The sequence below is a fragment of the Balaenoptera acutorostrata genome, chromosome 16 (assembly GCF_949987535.1).
Source record: "Balaenoptera acutorostrata chromosome 16, mBalAcu1.1, whole genome shotgun sequence".
Taxonomy (NCBI): domain Eukaryota; kingdom Metazoa; phylum Chordata; class Mammalia; order Artiodactyla; family Balaenopteridae; genus Balaenoptera; species Balaenoptera acutorostrata.
Genome location: NC_080079.1, coordinates 12,582,403 through 12,605,878, shown reverse-complemented (window position 1 = coordinate 12,605,878; position 23,476 = coordinate 12,582,403). Strand labels below are relative to the sequence as shown.

At 37.7% G+C, this 23,476-nt stretch overlaps 1 protein-coding gene across 2 annotated transcripts in view; it reads right to left on the bottom strand.

Moving 5' to 3' along the window:
* Positions 1–23,476, bottom strand: part of CACUL1 (CDK2 associated cullin domain 1) — a 64,493-nt gene that overhangs the window by 23,184 nt on the left and 17,833 nt on the right. For both annotated transcript variants that reach the window (XM_057530975.1, XM_007173173.2), the window contains exons 2-3: positions 19,576–19,702; positions 18,584–18,686 (exon numbers count right to left, since the gene is read on the bottom strand). In XM_057530975.1, the coding sequence (XP_057386958.1) occupies positions 18,584–18,686; positions 19,576–19,702 (230 nt within the window). The remainder of the gene's footprint in view (positions 1–18,583; positions 18,687–19,575; positions 19,703–23,476) is intronic.

Genomic DNA, 23,476 nt, shown 5'->3' with positions numbered 1-23,476 from the left:
AGCCTTGCTTAAATCTAAATTGCTATTTGATCATTTAACAAGGCTATACGACAATTCATTTAGCCCTCTGAATTTCAATTTCCATACATATAAAAAATAAGAAAAACACTAATTGTGCCATTTCCAAGATGTGCTGAGAATCAAAGAAAATAATGTGTGCTTAGAAAAATGTCAACTATTACACATGCACATGCAAGTAGCAAGAGTAAACTCCTTTATGAATTAACTACCTATTTGTTTAATACTTCAGAAAAACCTATTAACATTATTAAAGGCATTCTTTGTTAACTAAAAAAATTGGGGAAAATAGTTCCACATTATGGGCAAACTTTTCACTATAACTAATGAACAGAATCATATGTAATATCTTTCTCTAAACTGCTTCGAAGAACTCTGGAAATGATATTTCAATATTCAAAGAAATAAATTTTAGAAGTATGATATGAAAAAAGAAAATCTGAAGAGTTTTTGCATTAAAATAATTTTCCTTTTTCATAAAAGGATACTGTATCTATCCAAAAGTTAAAAGTATGAACATTGATCAAAAGCCACACTTAAATTTAATAGCAGACAGAATAAATAAAATTGAATTCCTTAGTTATTCTTTTCAAGACTTCCCAAAGCCGCAAAGGTTATGAGTATTAAAAAGTACTTTTTGTACTGAATCAAATGTCAGAACATTTACTTAGCTTTTTTACTTCCACATTACATGTAGCACTTATTCAAAACCTCTTAAATGACAGACTACAAATTATAATAGTCTTCTAAAATAAATCCATTCTCTTTACTAGAAACCTAGAAATACCTGTTAGTAAAAAAGCTAATCGAATTGTTCCTCCTTAAAACTTAAGTTCAGTATACTTTGGGTCCCATTGGGGAAATTGCTACCTATTTGATTTACATAATTTCACCATGAATGTATTTGGATTGGACATTAAATGAAATTTTTTACCCCTAAAATAAGCTTCATTTTCTTCTCAAATAAAGTAAGAAAAAGCAATTGGCCAGAAAAATAACTATTACTCCAAACATGCTCCAACTTCTCATAACAGACTTAGATTCCCTGAAATTTGTAATATAGCTGGTAGGAATGTTTTAATTTCTTCTTCTTCTTCTTTTTTAAATCAGTAATTCATTCATCTGGTTTAAAATTCAAATTAGTTCAAAAGGGTTTAGAGTAAAGAATTTACCTTTCATTCCTTCCGCACTGAACAAACCAACACTTAATTCCTTTATAACCTTCCAGAAGAATTTTACATATATACAAAAAAATAAGAATCCCATTTATATCCTTTTTCACACAAATGCTAACTTACAATCATACTAATCTGCACTTTTCCTAACAATGTATCTTGGAGACTGTTTTATTCTAGTGTTTCTCAAACATTTTGATATCAGCAACCCTTTATACTCTTAAAAATAATTGGAAATTCCAAAAAGCTTTTATTTATAATGTAGGTTGTATCTATTAATACTTACCATATTAGAAACTAAAACTGGGTTTTAAAACTATGTATTAATATATTCTAAAATGACAATAATAAGCTCATCACATTTTAACAATTTTAATGTTAAAATACAGTTAAATATTTTATATTATAAACTAAGTTATATGTAAATAACTATATTTCCCCCCCAAAAAATTAGTAAGAAGAGTGGTATTGTTTTTACAGTTTTGTAAGTCTCTTGAGAGTGGCTTAATAGAAGACAGCTGGATTCTCATATCTGCTTCTGTAATGAATCAGTTGTGATGTGATGTTTTGGTTAAAGTAAAAGAAGAAAATCCACCTTCACACAGATATGTAGTCAGAAAAGGAAGGCATATTTTAATAGCCTTTTCAAATAATTGTAGATATTCTTCTCTGAAACTTGACAAGTGGTAGTTTCTTAAAGGTTAGTTGGGATATGAAATCTGAAACTATCAATGAATTCTTGATACTCTATTACATTAAAACCCATTGTTCTATCTTCTACTTTGAATGGGTCTTTTACAGATACATTTTATAGCATTACAAACCGGTCATTTGAAAAATACTGACTCACTGAGTTATGTAGATCTAAATGATGACACATTTCACTATACAACATCAAAAAAAAATTATCACCATCTATCTCATCAGAAAAGTCTTTTTAAGTATTGGGATGTTATCAAGATCATCGTTGTAGATACAGGTTTTCCAAAATTCTAATTTTCACTTCAAAGCTCAAATTTTATCATTGGCAACAAATACCATCAGTTGTTTTCCTTGAAGTGACACACTTCTTTCATTTTTCAGAAAATGTCTATTAAACACCAGTCTAAATAACCATAGTTTGTCAGTCATTCTTTCAAATAAAAGGAGTGTTTTATAGGGGAAAACACTAGCTTAATAGCTAGTTTAGCTCAAAACTCATATAACCACAGAAGTGCTATTTCTCAAAGCAATCATTGTTACTTTAGTAGACAGCTTCCCATTTCTTCACAAAGAATATTTTTCTAAGTATACGCAAAGTCACAATTCAATAAAATTAATATTTTTCACTGCTTCATCTAGGACATTCTTAAGTGAAATGCTTTTGTTTTCTGCTGTGAGTTTGTAGAAGTGAAGATTCATGCTAAGGCACCAAGCAGTTTTACCCACCATTGCTTTTGCACCATCAGACCAAATATCCACATAGTGAAAAGGGAAAATAAGATCTTAGTAGTATTAGAAAAACAGTTTTGGTTTTACAGACCCCCTGTAAAGATTTCAGGGACCCTTAGAGGTCCTCAAACCACTTTTTAAAGAAATCTATTCTTTTAAGTACAATGTTTGAATGTACTATTTATTTAACCAGTCCCCCATTTGATAGCTTGTTGCTAATCTTTTATTGCCACAAGATGTTGCAATGGATTACTTCATACAGATGCTATTTTGTAGAGAGTAATTTTAAAGAAAAATTAAGTTTAAAAAAAGTAGAATTAGATGATAATCATGTATCATCATATAAAAACAAAATAATTTTGGTACTTAAGAGTTTTATAGAACCAACCTGCTAAATATCCCTTAAAAATATATATACATATACACATATATATATATTTGCTTACTAAGTATATTCCTTAATTATCTCTAATTTTGAAAGCTAGATAAGGAAGCTTGGTCAGTTACTCTAATTAGACATATATTAATTTTTAGAACAGCATGACTTGTTTAAATAATTTTACTAGCCAACAGACAAATATACTATGGTCTAGGTCAGTACTGCCCAACAGAACTTCCTGTGATGATGGAAATGTCCTATATCTGCACTGTCCGATAAGGCAGCCGCTAGTCATGTGTGACTACTGAGCACTTGAAATGTATCTAATAAAACTAAGAAAGTGAATTTTTATGTCATTTTAATTTTAAAGTCACATGTGACTAGTGGTAACCAAACTGGACACTGCAGATGTAAAATACAAATAAGTTCCACAATTTCATAATTATATCCCTCCTCTTCTATCTACGCCCTATCCCCATCCCACCAAAATGAAACATGAAAAAAATTTAAGAATATATGCTTTTATGTTCACAAAAACGTTGTAGTTGTCTTTAAATAAAGAGATGACTTTCATATGTTATAATGAAATAGGGAGGAAGAAAAGACGGGAAGGAAGGATCTAATAAACATAACAAGGCCACTAAAAAATTACTTTGTGGAAGTAATACATGTTCACTGAAATTTTTAAAATTAACAATGCAATTATAGGAAAACAACCACTACCAAGAATGGTAGATAACTACCATCAACATTTTCTTCTGTTCTTCTGTGTGTATGTTTTATAACAAATATGGAATTATTTTGTAATCTGCTATTATCACTCAGCTATATATATCATCGACACCTCACAGACCAAATGTATTTCAACAACATGATTATAATGACTGTCGGGCCCCACCACTGTCTACTTCATCAGTCCCTCTTCATTAGATACTTAAAACCAAGCTCTGCTGTCTGCATTATCCAGGTTTGCGTGGTACTTCTACTCCAGATTAGCACTTCAGTGGTGCAAATGTGTTGCATGTCTTCAGCAACAATACAATCTTATGTTTAAACAAAAAATGACACCACTCGTTGCTTGAGAGAGACCAGGTTCGGGAACTATGGTACATTTGCCTAGGCCAGTGAATTTCAAAGAATGCTGCTCTCCAAGTCACCTGAAGGGCTTGTTAATGATGCAGATTCCTTTGCCACAAAGTCCAGACTCAGAAACTTTCCAGAAGTGTATATTTTTAAAGAGAACTTCAGGGGATTCTTTAAACAGCTGGCCCAGCAGCTGTTAAGCATTTAGAAGCCTGTACCTTAGACCACTTCAAAGGAAAGAGAGGTGCTCTATGGGAAGGAAGTCTAGAGGATCCAAGAGAGGGCAGAGCAGTAATTACCCACCCTATACAAGGCATTTATTGCATGACAATAGTGACACTGCAGCTGCAAAGTATACTGAAATCAATAAAAATATGATACACTAACATTTTAATATTAGTGTTAAGACTATAGGTGAATTGTTCTTTTTAATTTAACAGCTTCTTGATTATTATCAACTTCAGTGATTATGAAGTTATTAAAGTGCAACGGTGAAGTTCTAACTCCATTTAGAATGCAGAAAGCCACCAGAGAACATCAGTCCTGCCCCGATGATAAGAAAAAGCTAGTTAACCTACATAATCAATTTTCTGAGCTCATCAGAGACCTGAGGTCACTACATTTTACAACTGCCATGTCCAACCAAGTGAACTGAATTCCAAAGAGTGACAAGCTCTTCTAAGGAAAGAAAGGACACGTGAACTGTTTCTCTCTGGTGATGGCAGCCATAAAAGCTGGTACAAGAACAACAGCTGAAATAAACCATTAAAGGCCAAGTGTGAACTAGCAGTATAGAATCCCTGGGAGCCTCGACACAAGGGCAGTCCACACCTACTCCCCAGCTCTTTTCCGTGGGTTTCCACTGGGCCTTTGAGACGAATAATTGAGGGCAGTGAAAGAGATCAGAAAGCCACCTTCTATGGCACAGATGTGCTAGGCCTGTCAAGGTTTGAGGGTGGGGCAGGAGTCCCTAAGGAAACCCATGCACACGTCAAGAGTAAACAGCTGCTGATTAGCTGCCAATGGAAGACATGAATGAAAACTGCCTGTGCGCTGGACCCTACTCGCCTACAAAGCAAAAGCCATTTGTTGAAGGGAAGGGGTAAGAGATCCACCTGCACCCTGGTGACCCTTCTTTTACCTGAGGCAGAAACTGTCTACTATGGGGGGATGGACAGGGAATCCTCTAGCCCTCCTGTCACAGGCAAAGGTCAGCAATCAGCGGGGAGGGAGCAGAAAATCCATTCACGCCCAGGTTTCTGCACTACTACAAAACAGAAGCATCCTGCTGCTGAGGGAAGTGCAGGAAACCTGCTCACTCCCAAAGCCCCCCATGGATGCAAGGCGAAATTTGGCTGCCACAGGGTGTGGGGGACAAGAGGTGCAGGGGTAGGGAGAAAGCAAGAAGCCCTCCGGAGCTCTAGACCAGGGGTCAGCAAACCAGAGCCTGCAGGCCAAATCCGGCCCACCACCTGTTTTTATAAATAAAGTCTGACCGGAACACAGTCATGTCCATTCACGTATGGATTGTCCACAGCTGCTTTCACGCTGCAACAGCAGAGTTAAAGATGCTGCAATAGAGACTACAAGGCCCGTGAGGGTAACTACTACCTGGCCCTTGGCAGCAAAAGTTTACCAACCCCAGTTCTAGACCTTGAACTGAGAAGGACAAGGTTATCTGCAAATGGGGTGAGGAAGAGGGAGACGAGAACACTGAGAAAGCCCCACTTCCGAGGGTTCAGGTGCACGGGGACTACCTATGACTGAGGCAGGAGCAAGAGAACCAGGGGAAAAAACCCAAACGCAAAATCCTGCTCCCCACCCCGAAGCCTTGCACCAAGTAACAGGCAACGGCCATCCACTCACTGCTGGGAGAGGGCAATAGTGCAAAGAAAGGCCCCCGCCACAAAGGAGGGCCTGCTAAGGGCTGAGGCTACAGCAGGAGCACTGGAAAAAACCCTCCTGATTCACACTAAGAACAGAGCAGTCACCGTCCACTGCTAGAGAATCTAGGCCTTACTGTTTACTGAAATGATAAAACACAAACCCACGTCAACCACTAATACGACTGACTCAACTCCTCACACCAACAGCCCGACAGAAGAGGGGCAGGCCCATTACTAAGCATAAATATTATTTATGTCAGTCTCTACTGATGTTTTTATACAATGTCCAGCATTCAATTAAAAACGCCAAAAAGTAAGAAAACACACCCACTGTCAAGAGCTAAACAGTCAACAGGCCCAGACACAGAGATGCCCACAAGCTGGAACTATCATACAGAGACTTTAAAATAACTATGACTAATGTATGTTATGACCCAGTAGAAGAGGTGGGCAACATGCATAAAAAGATGGGGAATTACAGCAGACAAATGAAAAGATTTTTTAAAAAGTCAAACAGAAATGCTAAAAGTTTTCAAATAGTTCCTTCATAATCTTTTAACATTTTAACATTTATTCCTATATTACCAAGTATGACTTCCGCATTTTGGATACGATACAAATGGACCTGAATGCTCTCTTAATATTATTTTCTATATCAAACTGGAAATTACTTTTTTAAAAAAATTTGCCTCTACATGACTAACTTTAGCAAAAATGAATAGCGTGTAATATACTTTTAGTCTAACCAACTTATTCCATGACTTTCCAGAGCAATACCACTCTGCCAACAGACAGATTTATCAAGGCTCCAGAAGCAATACTAATTACACCTAAGGCTGACGGAGATGCTACATAAAACTGGAATTTCTTTCCAAATAGACAAATACATACATCTGGCATTATATTCTTATCCATTCCCATTCCTGCTGTGCAGATATTGTTTCCACAGTAAAGTATCCAAAAAACGTAAGTTACGTAGAAGGTAAATGAATCTCGGGAGCTGGTAAGAACTATAATGTACACATTAGATGCTCCTAATATAAGTTGTAAGGATGATTTTCTAATTAAAAGCAACAATAAAAAAGTCAAAGTGAGTCTAAAAGACAGCAGAAGACATTTCTCTCTTAGGTCTCTTAACTTTCAAAGTTAACTGCTACTATCATTACTATTACGCTTATTTCTAAGATAAGACTTGCCTCCTTTTCCAAATACTATTTGGACTTGAACACTAAACATAATTAAAGCCAAGCCTCTGTGATCCTGGATTCCTTTAGCTTATCCACATAACAATGAGATAAACCTAGGTTCTAATCTCAGCTTTTTAACAGACAAGCTAGGTAACAAAGAACAGTTACAGAAGGTTCAAGATTACTTCATAAGAGAAAATATCCAAAGTCAGATGAACTAGGATGACTTCTCAATTTCCTATACGCCTCATCTCTTTTACCACTGAGCAAAACTTCCAATTTAAGTACATAACTCTGTCTCAAAAAAAAAGTTTATTTTAAAAAGAATACAACTCCTAAATGTACTCTTTACACTCTGATTAATAAACAACTGCAAATAATTATTCATTATTGAGTGATTTGACTCTCCTGCTCATCATAAATTCCATTTCCTGAGTTAAGGATGCTGTTTTAACTGGAGTAAGTAGATGGTTCTAATAATCTCAGCTGTAAGGCAAGCATATGGTTCTTATTTTTGTCAACTAGTAAGTACTTTTACAGGATCTCTTTGGGGCCTGGCACTATGTTAAGTTCTATAAGGACACATGAAAAGAAAACACAGACCCTGCCTTCAAAGGATGGTAGTAAACTTATTAGAATTATGGTCTGAATGGAAGCCTACAGACTGATAGAGGGTTAAGGCGTCTCACTGGCAAATTCTCTAAGAACAACTCTGCTATAACAACTACTTTAAGTTCTAGTTTGGACTTAAAAATAGATCTCCAAATAACTTATTCAGAAGGACTTTCTGGGGACTTCCCTGGTGGCACAGTGGTTAAGAACCCACCTGCCAATGCAGGGGACACAGGTTTGAGCCCTGGTCCAGGAAGATCCCACATGCCGCGGAGCAACTAAGCCCATGCGCCCCAACTTCTGAGCCTGCGCTCTAGAGCCCGCGAGCCACAACTACTGAGCCCGCGTGACACAACTACTGAAGCCCGCGCACCTAGAGCCCGTGCTCCGCAACAAGAGAAGCCACCGCAGTGACAAGCCCACGCACTGCAACGAAGAGTAGCCCCTGCTCGCCGCAACTAGAGAAAGACCGCACGCAGCAACAAAGATCCAACGCAGCCAAAAATAAGTAAATAAAATAAATAAATTTATTAAAAAAAAAAAAAAGAAAGAAAGACTTTCTGTGAAGAGATAGTTACCAGTTGGCAATGATATTTACCTTACTTGAAATCTATGTAAAAAGGATAACAGACAATCTTCTCACTATCTAAAAATCTTCCTACTATAGCACGGAGTAAACAGCATTATTTTGGGAGAATGAAAGATTTTTAAACACACTTTGTAGCTCAACAGATATAGAAATTGTAGCCTTTAAAAAATGTACAAGCTTTCAAATGACTGCATACAACTAGTTGAATTATGCTGCCACCCACTGGACAAAACACAAATAGCAAAGCAATCCATGGCTCATTTTAAACACGAAGATAACCTGGTTTCATTTGTTGGCAGTTTGGCAATAAAGCTTTTACAGGTAATCTGGGGTCTACGAAGACTGAATCAAAATTAAGTCATGTTGACTGATTATGATTTAGTTTCTATTAATTTCCATTATTAATTGGTTTGAGAGTCAAATTATATTTAACTCAACCAAGATACATTTAGCTTAAAAGACATTAAAATTACTCTAAATTCATTTAAATGAATGGTTTAAATGCAATTAGTTAACTTCCTTTAAAAGAGCTGACAAATACTCATTTAAACTATTCTAAATTCTGCCTTATTTGAGAATAAAAATCGCACCATTTTCCTTTTCTGCTTCTGTCTTTGTGGTCTCTCCTCCTTAGGATCCTGCACTCAGGTTAGTATTATCAGTGCTGTTCCGAATAACATTTCAATGTTATTGTCCTGGCCTGGGAGCCAAAATCTCTGTTTAAACACTGTTTCTTGGTGGTAATGTACAGTGTAAGTTCCAAACCACTGACAAAGAAACTGTTGGAAGAAACACACTTGCTAGTGGGTTCCCGACTATAAAGCTACTAGATCAAAATATCAGAATATTTTTGTTTGGCCAAAGTGAAAATATACTCTCAATTTAATAAAGTATATTAACATATACAATAAATGTATCAACATTACGTGGGGAGAAAATGCCTCCCAACTGCTCTAGTGGATTCCAGATTCAGATGTACACAAAAATAATCAAATTGTCTAAGTGTCATTTAAAACAGTTTTAGGGCTTCCCTGGTGGCGCAGTGGTTGAGAGTCTGCCTGCCAATGCAGGGGACATGGGTTCGAGCCCTGGTCTGGGAGGATCCCACGTGCCGCGGAGCAGCTGGGCCCGTGAGCCACAATTACTGAGCCTGCACGTCTGGAGCCTGTGCTCCTCAGCAAGAGAGGCCGCGATAGTGAGAGGCCCGCGCACCGCGATGAAGAGTGGTCCCCACTTGCCACAACTGGAGAAAGCCCTCGCACAGAAACGAAGACCCAACACAGCCAAAAGTAAATAAATAAATACTTAAAAAAAAAAAAGAAAGAAAAAAGAAAAACAGTTTTAAGAGTAAAGGATGTTATATCCATGAAGTTCAATTATCCAAATGGTAGTGGGATAAAACAGAATCTTCTAAGTATTATCAATTCAAATACTGATTTTAACAGTCAACGTCCCCCCAAAATCTCAGTGACTTAACAAAACAGAGCTTAGATAAACAAAATGTGGTATAACCAAACAATGGAATGTTTTTCAGCCAAAAAGAAGAATAAAGTATCATACTATAAACATGAATGAACCTTGAAAACATGCTAATGAGTTAATTAAGCCAGATACAAAAGGTCATATATTGACTAATTCCATTTCCATGAAGTGTCCAGAATAGGCAAATCCACAAAGTAGATTCGTTACTGCCAGTGGCTGAGAGGAGGGGAGATTAGTGAGTGGCTGCTAATAAGCGCTGGCTTCTTTCTGGGGTGACTGAAATGTTCTGAAATTAGTGATGATGGCTGCACAACTTCATGACTGTACTAAAAACCACTGAGTTGTACACTTTAAAAAGGTGAATGTTAGGGTATGTGAATTGTATCGCAATAAAAAAATAACAAAATTTTTTAATGTGTTTAAAAAGAAAAAAATATATAGCAAAGTTTTCTTTCTCCCATGTTACATGCCCATCTTGAGGGTCTGCTTCATGTTATAAGCACTCAGGGACGCAGGTTAAGGGAGCCTCTACCACCTAGAACACTTGGCAGAGAAAGGGAAACATGGAAAATTGCACTGCCGATCTTAAAGGCTTCAGATCTTTGGGTATATACCTTACCAAACACACTTCACTTTCTCTTAAAATTCACAGGCCAAAGCACTTGACCAAGTCTAACTTCAATGGGATAGAGAAGTACACTCCTGACTGGAAACATTTGGTTAATAGCATTAAGACCAGCATATTTACCTAATGAGCACTTAGTTCAATACCACACAGGCCAAGAGAAACAAGTAAGTCAGGATTCATGCCCTTAAGAAGCTCCCATGGGGCTTCCCTGGTGGCACAGTGGTTGAGAATCTGCCTGCTAATGCAGGGGACACGGGTTCGAGCCCTGGTCTGGGAGGATCCCACATGCCGCGGAGCAACTAGGCCCGTGAGCCACAACTGCTGAGCCTGCGCGTCTGGAGCCTGTGCTCCGCAACAGGAGAGGCCGCGATGGTGAGGCCAGCGCACCGCGATGAAGAGTGGCCCCCGCTTGCCGCAACTAGAGAGGGCCCTCGCACAGAAACGAAGACCCAACACAGCCAAATAAATAAATAAATAAATAAATAATAATTAAAGGTGCTAATAATTAAAAAAAAAAAAAAAAAAGAAGCTCCCAATGGGCTTCGCTGGTGGGGCAGTGGTTAAGAATCCACCTGCCAATGCAGGGGACACGGGTTCGAGCCCTGGTCCGGGAAGATCTCACATGCCACAGAGCAACTAAGCCCGTGCGCCACAACTACTGAGCCTGCACTTTAGAGCCCGTGAGCCACAACTACCGAGGCTGTGTGCTACAATTACTGAAGCCCGCGTGCCTAGAGCCCCTGCTCCGCAACAAGAGAAGCCACTGCAGTGAGACCCGCGCACCGCAACGATGAGTAGCCCCCGCTCACCGCAACTAGAGAAAGCCCGTGCACAGCAACAAAGACCCAACGCAGCCAAAAATAAATAATGTGTTATTTGTGTCAGTTTATAACAAATAATTAGTGTTAGTTTATTATAAATAATGTGTCAGTTTATAATAAAATAATAAAATAAATAAAAATAATAAAATAAAATAAAATGTGTTTATTATAAATCATGTGTCAGTTTATTATAAATAATGTGTCAGTTTATTATCTTACTATTTTTCTATTTGTCCCATCTGTTCTCTGTACCTTTCTCTATCCTTTCTTGACTCCTTTATTTTCAAATTATTCCATTTTCTCTATTATCTTAATTACACTTTTTACTATTTTTTTTAGTGATTACCCTAAGGTTATAGACTGCATCCTTGTCTTACCATAGTCTGAAATAAATGAGTACTTTTACCTCTTCCTCAACAATGCAAGGGCCTTAGAACATTTAAAATCCTTTTACCTTCTTCCTCAACAATGCAAGGGCCTTAGAACATTTTAAATCCTTTTACCTTCTTCCATCTTCCATGCAACTGTCATGTGTTTGAGTTATTTATATTATACCCTATAAGACATTATCACTATTATTATTCTACACTTGCATATTTATCTTTGTTTTCCTTCATTCCTACTGATTCTCCAAATTTTCATCTAGGGACATATTCTTTCTATCTGAAGAACATTCCAGTATTTCTTTAAAGTTAGAGACTACTGGTGATGAATTCTCCCAATTCTTGTCTAAAAAATGTATTTCTCCATTTCTCTTGGTTTTATGATCACCTCACCTCCTAATATAACTACGTATTTCTGACTGAACGTCAGACACTGTTTATGAAAAATTATGGAAACAATTTGATGTCTAGGATAATGTTCTTTCTCCAGGAAGAATTTACTTTCGCTTCTGGTAAGCAACTAGAGGAGCTAGCAAATCCAGACCATCTTAATCCAATCAGGAATCAAGTGCCAGCTACAACAAGCTAGTCTGTAACTTATTATTCTTACTACACCTGGGATGTGATCCTTTAGGTTTGGTGGGACCCGAACTCCAATTTTTATTACCCTATCCCCATAAACCCATCAAAGCTCTATTAAATTTCTCAGCCTATTAGCCTCCTCTTCCAGAATAAATAGGTGCCTCTAGTAGAGAAATGGGTCAAGTGCTAGTCTCCCGTCTCTGGATTTCCTCCTTTTCCCAGGTCTTCGTCCTACAATTCTTCATTTTTTTATTAGCTCCCTGGCCCATTTAAAAAATTGTTCTCAGCAGGAGGGTTGGTCTAAAATTATCTAGCCTTATCAATCATATGTCTACGGCTGTACCTAACAGAGTACCTTGCATAGTTATATAGGAAAGAGCTAGCTGTATTAGGTTCCCCACTAGGAAGCCCTGTAACCAATCAACCAGCTCAGTTGTTTTTATACTGTCCAAGAAATCAACTGTGATTGAGAAAAGCAACAGGGAGTCCTTAAGGTTTTGGAACAAGAAAGTATGCCCATCAAAAATTAGCATTTTTAGAGGATTAGTCAGTCAAAAGAACAGACTGCAGAAAGGCAGACCAGTAAGGAGAGTACTGCTCTAGTGCAGGCATGAGCCAATAATAAGGAAAAAGGTGAGAGCAATGGGAATGAAAGGGGACAGAAGCACATGAAGTTACCGTATTCTATCAACCTTGACTATCACCTGGAAATAACAGGTAAGGGAGAAAAAAGGAGTCAAAGGTGAATATAAAATCTCAAGTCTGAGAGTAAAACTGATTTGAGAGAAGAGGAATTTAGATTCAGACATGAATATGAAGTATCTGTAAGAAGAAATCCAAGTTGAAATGTCCAATAGGCATTTGGAAAAGCTGGTTTGAGCCCTCACCAAAAGTATAGTGATTGCTAAAAGTTTCAAGAGAATTTGCCAAAACTAACCAGAATATTGTTCACTGAACTAATAAACCAATTTTGGTATATCCAAAAATCAGAACTGGAAATTCACATTTTGAGGCTTTGGAGACATGGAAAAAGGAAAATAAAATAGAGATGTTCATTACCACATTTAAAGAACAGAGGAGTGAAGCACAAGCGGAGAGAACGGTTTAAAAAAAAAACTAAGGCAAAACATATGTCACAGTTCAAACAATCTAGTAGTAAGTAAAAAGTATAGATATACACGTAATAAAATACAAGAGTAAGCAGAATACTAAGTAGGTTTAGCTATATAAGTAGTTTAATAAATTTAACAAAAAAAATTTTAAAGTTACCGAAGTGGTTGAAAAGTCATTGTTTCCAAAATGAAAACAATATTTATTTTTTTAAAAGAGGAAGCAAGTTAGATTACGTTGTTATATTAAAGCATTTAGGTTCAACAAATTAAAATAATCTTTTACAATCTCTAAAAACCAGTATTCTCTAGCTTTTAAATCAATAACTGGGGAATAGGAAACATTATTTCATACACTCTTCAGTCCCTCCAACACTGATATGGCTTTTGATAGAGATAAGTAAGTCACTCTGGGCCATGTAAACTATACACACACCAGTAGCTATTTTAAGATGCCCTTGAGAGATAAGAGGCTGATGCCCTAAAGGTTCAACTCATTGATTTTATCAACCCCAACACTAAATTTCTGATTATCTGCCAAATTCAACTAATCCCACACTCCTGTTTTAGCTCATAATAACAATATTTCATTACTAAAATCAGAGCTGCAACTGCAAACAAAACACTCCACCCAAATAAAACTTTTCTGGCTCATGGGGCCTGGCATACACTCTTGTTCTGTCCCCAGTGAAAACTGCCCTTAAGGTCTCTATAAGGTAGAGATTACACCAAGATTATGCCACATACTTGCAACACTGAATAAATTAATGTACTGGATTAACTGAACAATGAATAAATTCATTGCCTAAGCATCTAGAGACACAAAGATTAGTGGTCATACGAGGCTAATTATGCTACTCTGCCCACTGGTCAAATTTGATGCTGAGCATTCATTCAACTTCTGCTGAGCTGTAACTGTGCCAGGCACTAAGGATAAAAACACAAACAAGCCCTCAAAGGAGGACAGGGCTGTGAGGTGGCCACACGTGGACGCAAAAACAATACAGAGTTGTTATTGCCAAGACGCTACGAACGCACACAAGAAAAAGTTCCAATGGCCTTTTTGTTTGTTTGTTTGTTTGAGGGGAGTGCGAGGGTTCTAGGAAGATTTTACACAGGTGGACACAAATGAGTTTAAGCCTGAGAAAAGAATGAAGAAGCATTTGCCAAGCAGGAAGCAAAGAAAAAATATCTTAGAACTGAGCTTAAAGCAACCAGATGTTTCAGTAAAGCCACTTCATTTCAACGTTGAGAAAATTCACAAGATGGTATTAGCATGTTTAATCAAGAGGCACACAGTTGCTGAGTGGCAGAGTTGAGACCAGAGCCCAGGTCCCCATGTTTTTATCCACTTTACCCTGCTATTTAATAATGGTTCGAGTTTACACTCTTTCACAAAAAAGATCATTTCAAAGTAAGATTTTTTTATGGTCCCATATTGCTGAACTCAAAGTAGGACATCTATTGAGTCTAAAAACAAGCTAAATTCCCTGGTTTTACATCGTATATTACCTTCACATTTATCAATATGGTTTTTTAAATACTAGCATCAAAAGAGCTATCACCCTTGTCTATGTTATTTTTTTTTTTTTTTAAAGATTTATTTATTTTTATTGATTAATTGATTGATTGATTGATTGCTATGTTGGGTCTTCGTTTCTGTGCTAGGGCTTTCTCTAGTTGTGGCAAGCGGGGGCCACTCTTCATCACGGTGCGCGGGCCTCTCACTGTCACGGCCTCTCTTGTTGCGGAGCACAGGCTCCAGACGCGCAGGCTCAGTAATTGTGGCTCACGGGCCCAGCCGCTCCGCGGCATGTGGGATCTTCCCAGACCAGGGCTCGAACCCGTGTCCCCTGCATTAGCAGGCAGATTCTCAACCACTGCGCCACCAGGGAAGCCCTATGTTATTTTTATAAAAATTATTCCTATGATTAGTATAAAGCAAAAATTCTTTGGTTACCTAATACGCTGTATTAGTAATGGTAGAGAAAACAGGCACTCTGAAACATACAGAACCAGTGGGAGCATATAACTTGGTACAACTTTTGTGAACCACAAAATATGGACATAGTAAATGACATGACAGGCAGACCTCGGAGATACTGCAGGTTCAACTGCAGACCACTGCAATAAAGCAAATATCAGTAAATCGAGTCACATGAATTTTTTGTTTCCCAGTGCATACAGACGTTATATTTACACTATACTATAGTCTGTTAAGCGTGCAATAGCATTATGTCTAAAAAAAACAATGTACATACCTTAATTTTAAAATACTTTATTGCTAAAAAATGCTAACCGTCATCTGAACCTTCAGCAAGTCACAGCAGTAATATCAAAGATCACTGATCACAAATCACAATAACAAATACAGAAATAATGAAAAAGTTTGAAATATTGCGAGAATTACCAAAATGTGACACAGAGACAAGAAGCAAGCAAATGCCATTGGAAAAATGATGCCGAAAGACTTGCTCAGCACATGGTTGCCTCAAACCTTCAATTTGTAAAAAATGCAATATCTGTGAAGTACAATAAAGCGAAGCACAGTAAAAGTTACAAGATTGATTATTCACTGTAGCACTGTTAGTAACAGCAAAAGACTGGAAGCAACCTAAATATTCATTGATTAAAAAGTGGTTAAATATATTGAGGTACATCAATAAAGCAAGGTACAATGAACTATTATGCATTCCTGATAAAGAATAAAGGAGCTCTGCACACGCTGACAGGGATCACTCTCCAAAACCTCAGAAACTTACTCTCTGAACCTCAGTGACTCTCAAGTATTAGTACCCTGTGCAGCCCATCCTGGGCAAGTAACAGGTTACCTTTGTATTACTGACAATTGATCAAGCAAATTTATGCCAGAGAATGTAGCCAAGCGGCCTTCCAAAACTGCCAATTAGATATGAGCTTGATAACACAGTACTATAGTGCCCTCTAACTTTAAAAAATATCTTACAGTAATATTCTAATTGTAAGAATGAAATGTAGTCGTATAGTGCTTACAAAATTAAGTACAAGAAAAAATTCTACTCAAGCAGAAACTGCAATATGACAAATAACTAGCAAATCACAATTCTATCAGTCAAATTAATGACTCACGTGTGATGGCAAAGCATACGTGTAAAACATATTATAAAATTTCCAATTCACATTTCATAGATAACTTTTATAAGCAGGACAAGTAATTATTTTATCCTTATAATTTGAATTGAACTGGTTCCCTTTCTGTTTTAGAATATTTAATATTATTTCAATAATAGCAAAACAGTATTCATAAAACAATCCTTTTTGAGATGAGTTCTTTGTTGATCTAATGAAATCTCTGGTACACTCTGCACCCCAAAGACCACCTAGACTTCAGGTTAAAAAACGAGATCAAACTCGGATTTCTACTAGAAAAGCTTTCACTATCCAACAGAGAGTAAATATTTATAAACATTCATTTGCTATACATTTCATTCAGCAAGTGATGCTTAGTATGTATGAGATACTGGGCAAGGTACTAACAGCACAATAATGAAAACAGACATGCTCCTCTGCCCTCTCAGGACACAATACCGGGGTGGGGAATGTGGGGAAGGGGAACAGCTAAACCAGAAACTACACAATGAACTACCATGATGTACTGGGTGTTACAGAAGCACAGATGAGGGGCTCCCAAACCTGACTTGGGGAACAAGGTATCAGAGAATGTTTCCCAAAACAAATGTGTCTAAGTGGCAGCCTAAATGGTAAGTTCACACTGACTGAAAAAATAAGAGGGCAGAGGAAAAGGAAGAATGTTTCAGGCAGTAAAGTTAACATGGCAAAAGCCAAGATGTGAGATAGTACCTAAAATGTTCAAGGAACTGAAATAAGTTCAGTATGCAGGAGCAGAAAGGTAAGACATCAGGCGCAGAAATAAGCAGGAGTCAGAAAGTGAAAGGCTTCCTAAATCATATTAAGAAATTTAGACTTTATTCTAATAGGAATATGATAATCAGAGCTGTACTTTAGAAACAGTCACTCTGATTGAAACGCAAGATTCTAGTTAGACGTGTTAAGACTAGAGACAGAGCACCAACTAAGATGAGCATTTTAGTAAAACTTGAGATGATGTGGCCTGGGCTGGGTGGTGGCCGAGTGGACAGGAGCCAAGAGAGAAATAGAACATAAGTAGGATTCAGCAGTAAATCAAACATGGGGATTCAGAGAGAGGGTAGAGTCAAGAATTAGTAAGCAAATCATTCAAAGCTACAATGCGCAGATCTTAGGTTTCATCTATGGTTTACATACAATGCCTAGCACTAAATATATTTGTTAAATGAATAAAGATTTTGTATTTAACGGCAAAAAGATGAAGAAAACAATTTACACTAACAACAGGAAAAAGATATATTTGGCTATGATAAACACAGCTCTGGATATACTTAAAAAAAAAAAAAAAAAAACACAAGGTAAGTGAGGAGAATATCCAAATATTCTCCAAAATAGCAACGCAGCACTTGCTAGAAACTGTGGATATCTTAGAATTGCTGGAGCACTTCCTAACTGTGGTGTGGACCCTGGTGATCTACTGCTGAGTGACTTTTCTGCACATCTTGTAACTTCTACACCACAACTAAAATGTGATCTGGTCCTGGAATAAAGATAGTACCTGACCTTCAAGCACTGGAAACTTTACTGAGGCAGGGAGGGGCAGAGTAGGATCAAGAAGCCAAGTGCTTCCTTAAATAAAATATTTCCTGCAACTTGCCCCGGATTTTACAGCTGGGATGATGTTCATCTGTAGAGGGTTTATCAACAAAATGCTGACTTCAGTTGTTTATATTAGCAAATATTAGAAACTGGTAGGCAAATAACACTTTAAAGATAATAATTTTTTAAAAAGTTCCAGAAAAAAATTAAAATATACACGTTTATAATATAAAAGTCACCAAATACTGAAGTAAACAGAACAAATAAGGTCTTACATAAAAGAAATATTGCATGGTAATAAACAGGATTAAAATCGGAAATACATTTAATCCAAAAATGTCCACAGTTTATGTCAAATTTTCAAATTAATCTATTCCAAAGATAAGACAATTTGATCAATATTTATCTATAAAATATTTATAAATTTATATCATAATCAAATGAACAAGCCTCCAAAGGTATACTATACAAGCTAATTCCAACCAGTCAGAAAATCCCAAAGAAGCTAAAATCAATACCATAAGTTCTTTACCTGCAGCTCCTTTGAGACTCTTTCTAAGTGATTAGTTATCTTTTTAATCAGATCACTATACATCTGTTCCGAGTGCTGCTGGCATACACATTTATACACACAACTGTGGGGAGGAGGGGAGACAGAAAAACCAAGTTAATGATTTTAAGGTTGAAGCACTTAATTCAACCTAAGGTTAAGGCATACCCTCAATATGTAACCACTGGTCAAACAATTAATTCAGGCCTCAAAAAGTGACCAACTGCAACTCTTAAAACAAAAATTTATCCTGCCCCAATCAGTGTTCATATGGCAGAGACATTATCATCAGCTACAAATAATCTTTTTGAGTAGTCTATTAAATTTTTTATCAGTATTAGATAATCTAATATTGGGTGACAATCTGAGAGTCTGACTAAGATAACTACTTATAAGCCAGTTTCTCTCTCGTTTTCATGAATGTCAAAATAAGGAAGAGAGAGTGACAATCAGCAGAAGGTTTCTAACTAACAAAAACGTTTGCTATGTAACCTCTTTGTGCATCACTTGTGTAGAACAGCACAGTTGTCACTTCCTCCTCTTGTGACTGGGCTGATCTCACAACCCACCCCAGTCCTCACTAATTTGCTACTTCCATTTACCAGGAGCTGGGAAACAAAATAACCAAAGATAGTTAAACCTGTGTGCCACAAACATCAGCAGATTAAGCTAACATCTCCCTGTGATACTAAAACTACATATTTTTTGCCTTTTTCACTGACCTCTATAATTTCTGCATTAGGTATGGCAGGTGTGGCAGGCTGAGGTAGGATTAACACTATCTTCATTTGAAAGCCAATTCTGAAGCAAAAAGTATAAATCAAACCCCCAATCCACAAGTATGGAACATATAAATAACTTACAGAGCCTTAATGTAGGCATCATATATTACATGCATACATCCTGCCATAATTCAAGTTGCTGTGAACTTCAGTGTACCCTCTACAACCCAAGCAGATTAAACCTTGACTTACCTGTATATCTGTTCGTAGGAAATGGGGATATAGTCACCAGGACTCTGAGTTAAAAGCTGATCTATGGCACCGTCCAATTTTGGCCAGTATGTGCTCTTATAATCTTCAATAGTTATAACATTCATTACTAAAAGTAAAAAGCAAAATTAATATTACTATGTGCCACATGTAAAATAAACACAAATCAATTTTGCATTCCCAAATTCCTCTCACTTACTCTCTGATTTTACATTGACACTCTGTCACCTAAATACAACTCAATTATTATCCCATTTCCAATTTCAAAAAACCCAACCTGGCAAGGGATTTTAAGCAGCCATTAATTATGATTTAAGAAAGAATTACTATGAATCTGTTCATCTTTAAAAATAAAAACAAAACAAGCAATTATCTCTGGTTCCCTTTCCCGGTTTCCGTTATCAGTGGAGAGTTCTTAACACGCACTGACCCTCAAATACACGTTGCCAATGATGTGACAAGACGGCCTATTCATGAACCACGATGAAGTGCTGGGAAACTATGACCTGCAATCAATCTTTACAGACAGCTCTGGGGAATCAACCTAGGGAAAGGACTATGGAAATTAAATTCCAAACGCTACGGTGCTAAAAACTCACAGAGATTTTATGGCATCACCAGTACCTCCTGGACACGACTACAGCTCTTGACGGAGGCTCTCCCTAGCCTACCCTTTAGATAAGCCCAACAGAAAAAAAACGTGGATGAACTGGAGCCTTACATTGAAAAGCGTACCTCATTCCTAATGGCTGGCTCTTACTCCTCCATGATAGGTTTAATAAAGCATTTGTAACAGGTTGTCCTAACAACTGTGAAATCCAGGGGTGATGGGTGCTTCACAACAATGAAATGCTAATGTTAAGAAGAGCTACCCAAAGCACCTAAGATACCCTGTGTCTTATGAACCATGGTAGGAGCTAACAACTACTAGATCAGCCATTTTACTGTTTATTTTTATCAGAAACTCAAGAGCAGAAAGTTGGCTGCCCCGAGAGCACACGCTAACCACTGGCAGAGGTACCAGGCAAAGCAGAGCCTTGACCTCGCATCTTTCTATCACACTACTCATTTCCAAATTTTAGTCATTCAGGTTCAAGACGTTTCTCATATCTATGTGCCACCTATATCATGTTTGTTCAATATTTTCTTTAAATCAGTTCACTTGTTGTTTTTTTTTTTGCTTAAATATACTTAAAGGACACTTGAGGAGTGAACTATTGATTTACACAACACAGAATAATCTTAAATGTATTCTGCTAAATCAAAGAATCAGACCAAAAAAGGCTACATATGGTAAGACTCTCACTTATTTATAAAGGCATAACTATAGGGAGGAAGACACATCAGTGGTTGCCAGGGACTGGAAGGTGGAAAGAAGGACTGTCTGCAAAGGGGAAGCAGGAAGGAATTTTTAAGACAATGGACTCTTTTGTATGGAACCGCGGTAGCGGATACACCACTCCATGCAGTTGTCAAAACCAACAGAACTATACACTATAAAAAGTACATTCACTGTATGAAAAAAAAAAGTTTTTTCACCCAGGATGTCGTGGTAAAGATGGAACGGCAAACTGTGGCAAATGAATCTAATTTACAAATGAATCACATAACCCACACTAAAAAAAAAAAAAAAAAAGTAGGGAAGAAAATGGAGAAGAAAGGAATGTTTTGACTACATATAAGGCTAAAAACAAAAAGAACTATACATGCATGTGCACACACAGGCACATACACAAAAGGTAGAAGGAGGCCAGATGCTGGAGGGCCTTATGGGCAATGGAAAGACTTCGCCTTTCACTCTAAGATGAGGACATGTGGAAGGTTTTGAGCAGACAGTGATGTAATTGGACTTTGATTTTCTATGGATCATTCCAGCTTCTGTACTAGCAATAAACTAAGTTAGAAGGCTGTGAGGTGATGGGGGATTGGAGCAGGTGGTAGCAGTGAGGGCAAGACGAGAGGTCAGATTTTGAATATATTTTAAGGTAGAGCCAACAAGATTTGCTGATGGTTTGGATGTGAGATGTGAGAGAAGGGTCAAGGATGACTCTGAAGTTTTTAGCCTTCAGCACCGAAGGATGGGGTTGCCGTTGACTAAGATGAGGAGGATGTAGGAGAAGCTTAGCACGTCTGGGAGTGAAGCTGAAACTGTTGGTACCCCACCCATTTACAGTGATCCACAAAGGCCACTGTCAACACCTACCATTATTTGCCAGTGTTCTCTCTGGCTGCCGGGGTTGCTCTGCCTGAAGGAGAGGTAGGTTGGAAGTTCTAGAGAATTAACACCCCCAGGAGCCAGCATCAAGTAATGACTAATGAGAACTCAGTGCTGGGAAGGGAGACCCAGCGTCTCCCTTTACTCTGGGTGAGTATGGACTGACTCCCAAGTCCCCACTGGGATTCCACTCCAGTCCCGCAGTGCTGCCTTCTTTACGGCGTCCTTACCATCCCTGTCTCTGTCTCCACACTCCTGCAGGTGCTTCCTAGAATCACCCCCTTGTGCATAAAACTACTCGCACTTAAAATAAGAATTGATCAAAAACAGAAAAGTAGTGTCATTTGCAATACAGAAATAAACACAGTGTTATTAAATTCTAGCTAGGTCCTACTGCCTTTAAAGGTTCTGAGTGAAGCTTGCTTTCCCTGTGAATAAAGGAGATCAGCAGATGCTGAGAAGTGTTACACACTAGCTCCAAAATACCACCTTTCTGCTTTCAGAAGGATTTAAAAAATAAAATAAAAATTTTTTTTAAATAACTGAAAAACAAAGAACTTTCTCACTATGTGATTCTAGGTTATTGAACCTCCTATCAAGTGTTTATCACCTAAACCACATCATACACCTGCTCTACGCCAACCCCTGGGAATTAAGGAAGGTAAGTGACAAGCTCAGAAAGAAAACTTCAAGTACTGAAAGCCAAGAATGAACACACCAACCCCATGGGTTCCTGGACCACTCGGTTCAGTTAATTCCACCCTGCGCTGAAGGTGGGGAGACACCTTCTTTCCAAGCACACGTTTCACACTTCGGCAAATCTCCAAGTCAAAGATATGACAGAGGAAAAAGAACCTAAGGTGTGAAGTCCCGCAGCTGTAAGGACAGAATGAAGTTCCACAGAAGCAATGATCTCTGATACCTCTCAGGTGTCTTTCATGTGGCATTAAAAAAAAAACACAAAAAAACAAAAACTGCTCTGGTTTTAAATATCTTTGAAAACAGACTTTCAAACCAAAACGAAAAAGGCACAAGTCACAGTAGAAAATCTTAAATCCTATTTCCACATCTAAAAAGAAGCTATATCTATTTCCACATATATTTTGCTTGAAAAACAACAGAAAACCAATTCGCTTACATGCTAGCTATTACGGAGTGAATGTTTGTGTCCCCCCAAGACTCTTGTGTTGAAATCCTAACCTCCAATGTGATGGCATTAGGAGGTGGAGCCTTTGGGAGGTGTTTAGGTCATGGGGGTGGAGCCCTCACATGAATGGATTTAGAGTCTCTAGAGAACTCCCTCACCCTTCTGCCATGTGAGGACCCAGTGAGAAGATGGCCTTCTATGAACCAGGAAGCAGGCTCTCTCACCAGACTCTGAATCTGCCAGCGTCTTGATCTTAGACTTCTCATCCTCCAAAAGTGTGAGAGATAAATAAGCCACCCAGTCTGTGACAGTCTGGTACAGCAGCATGAACAGACTAAGACACTAACATGACTTTCTTCTCAGGAGCCACCCAATCTTCACCATAGTAGCAAAGGAAAGCAGAATACAGAGAAGCATCTGCAGAGCTACAGGGAGTTTGAAGAATGAGCACTAGTTGGTATTCATACACTTAGCCAAAGATTAGGAAGGTTTTTCATACCAATCTGTGGTCAACACTTAAA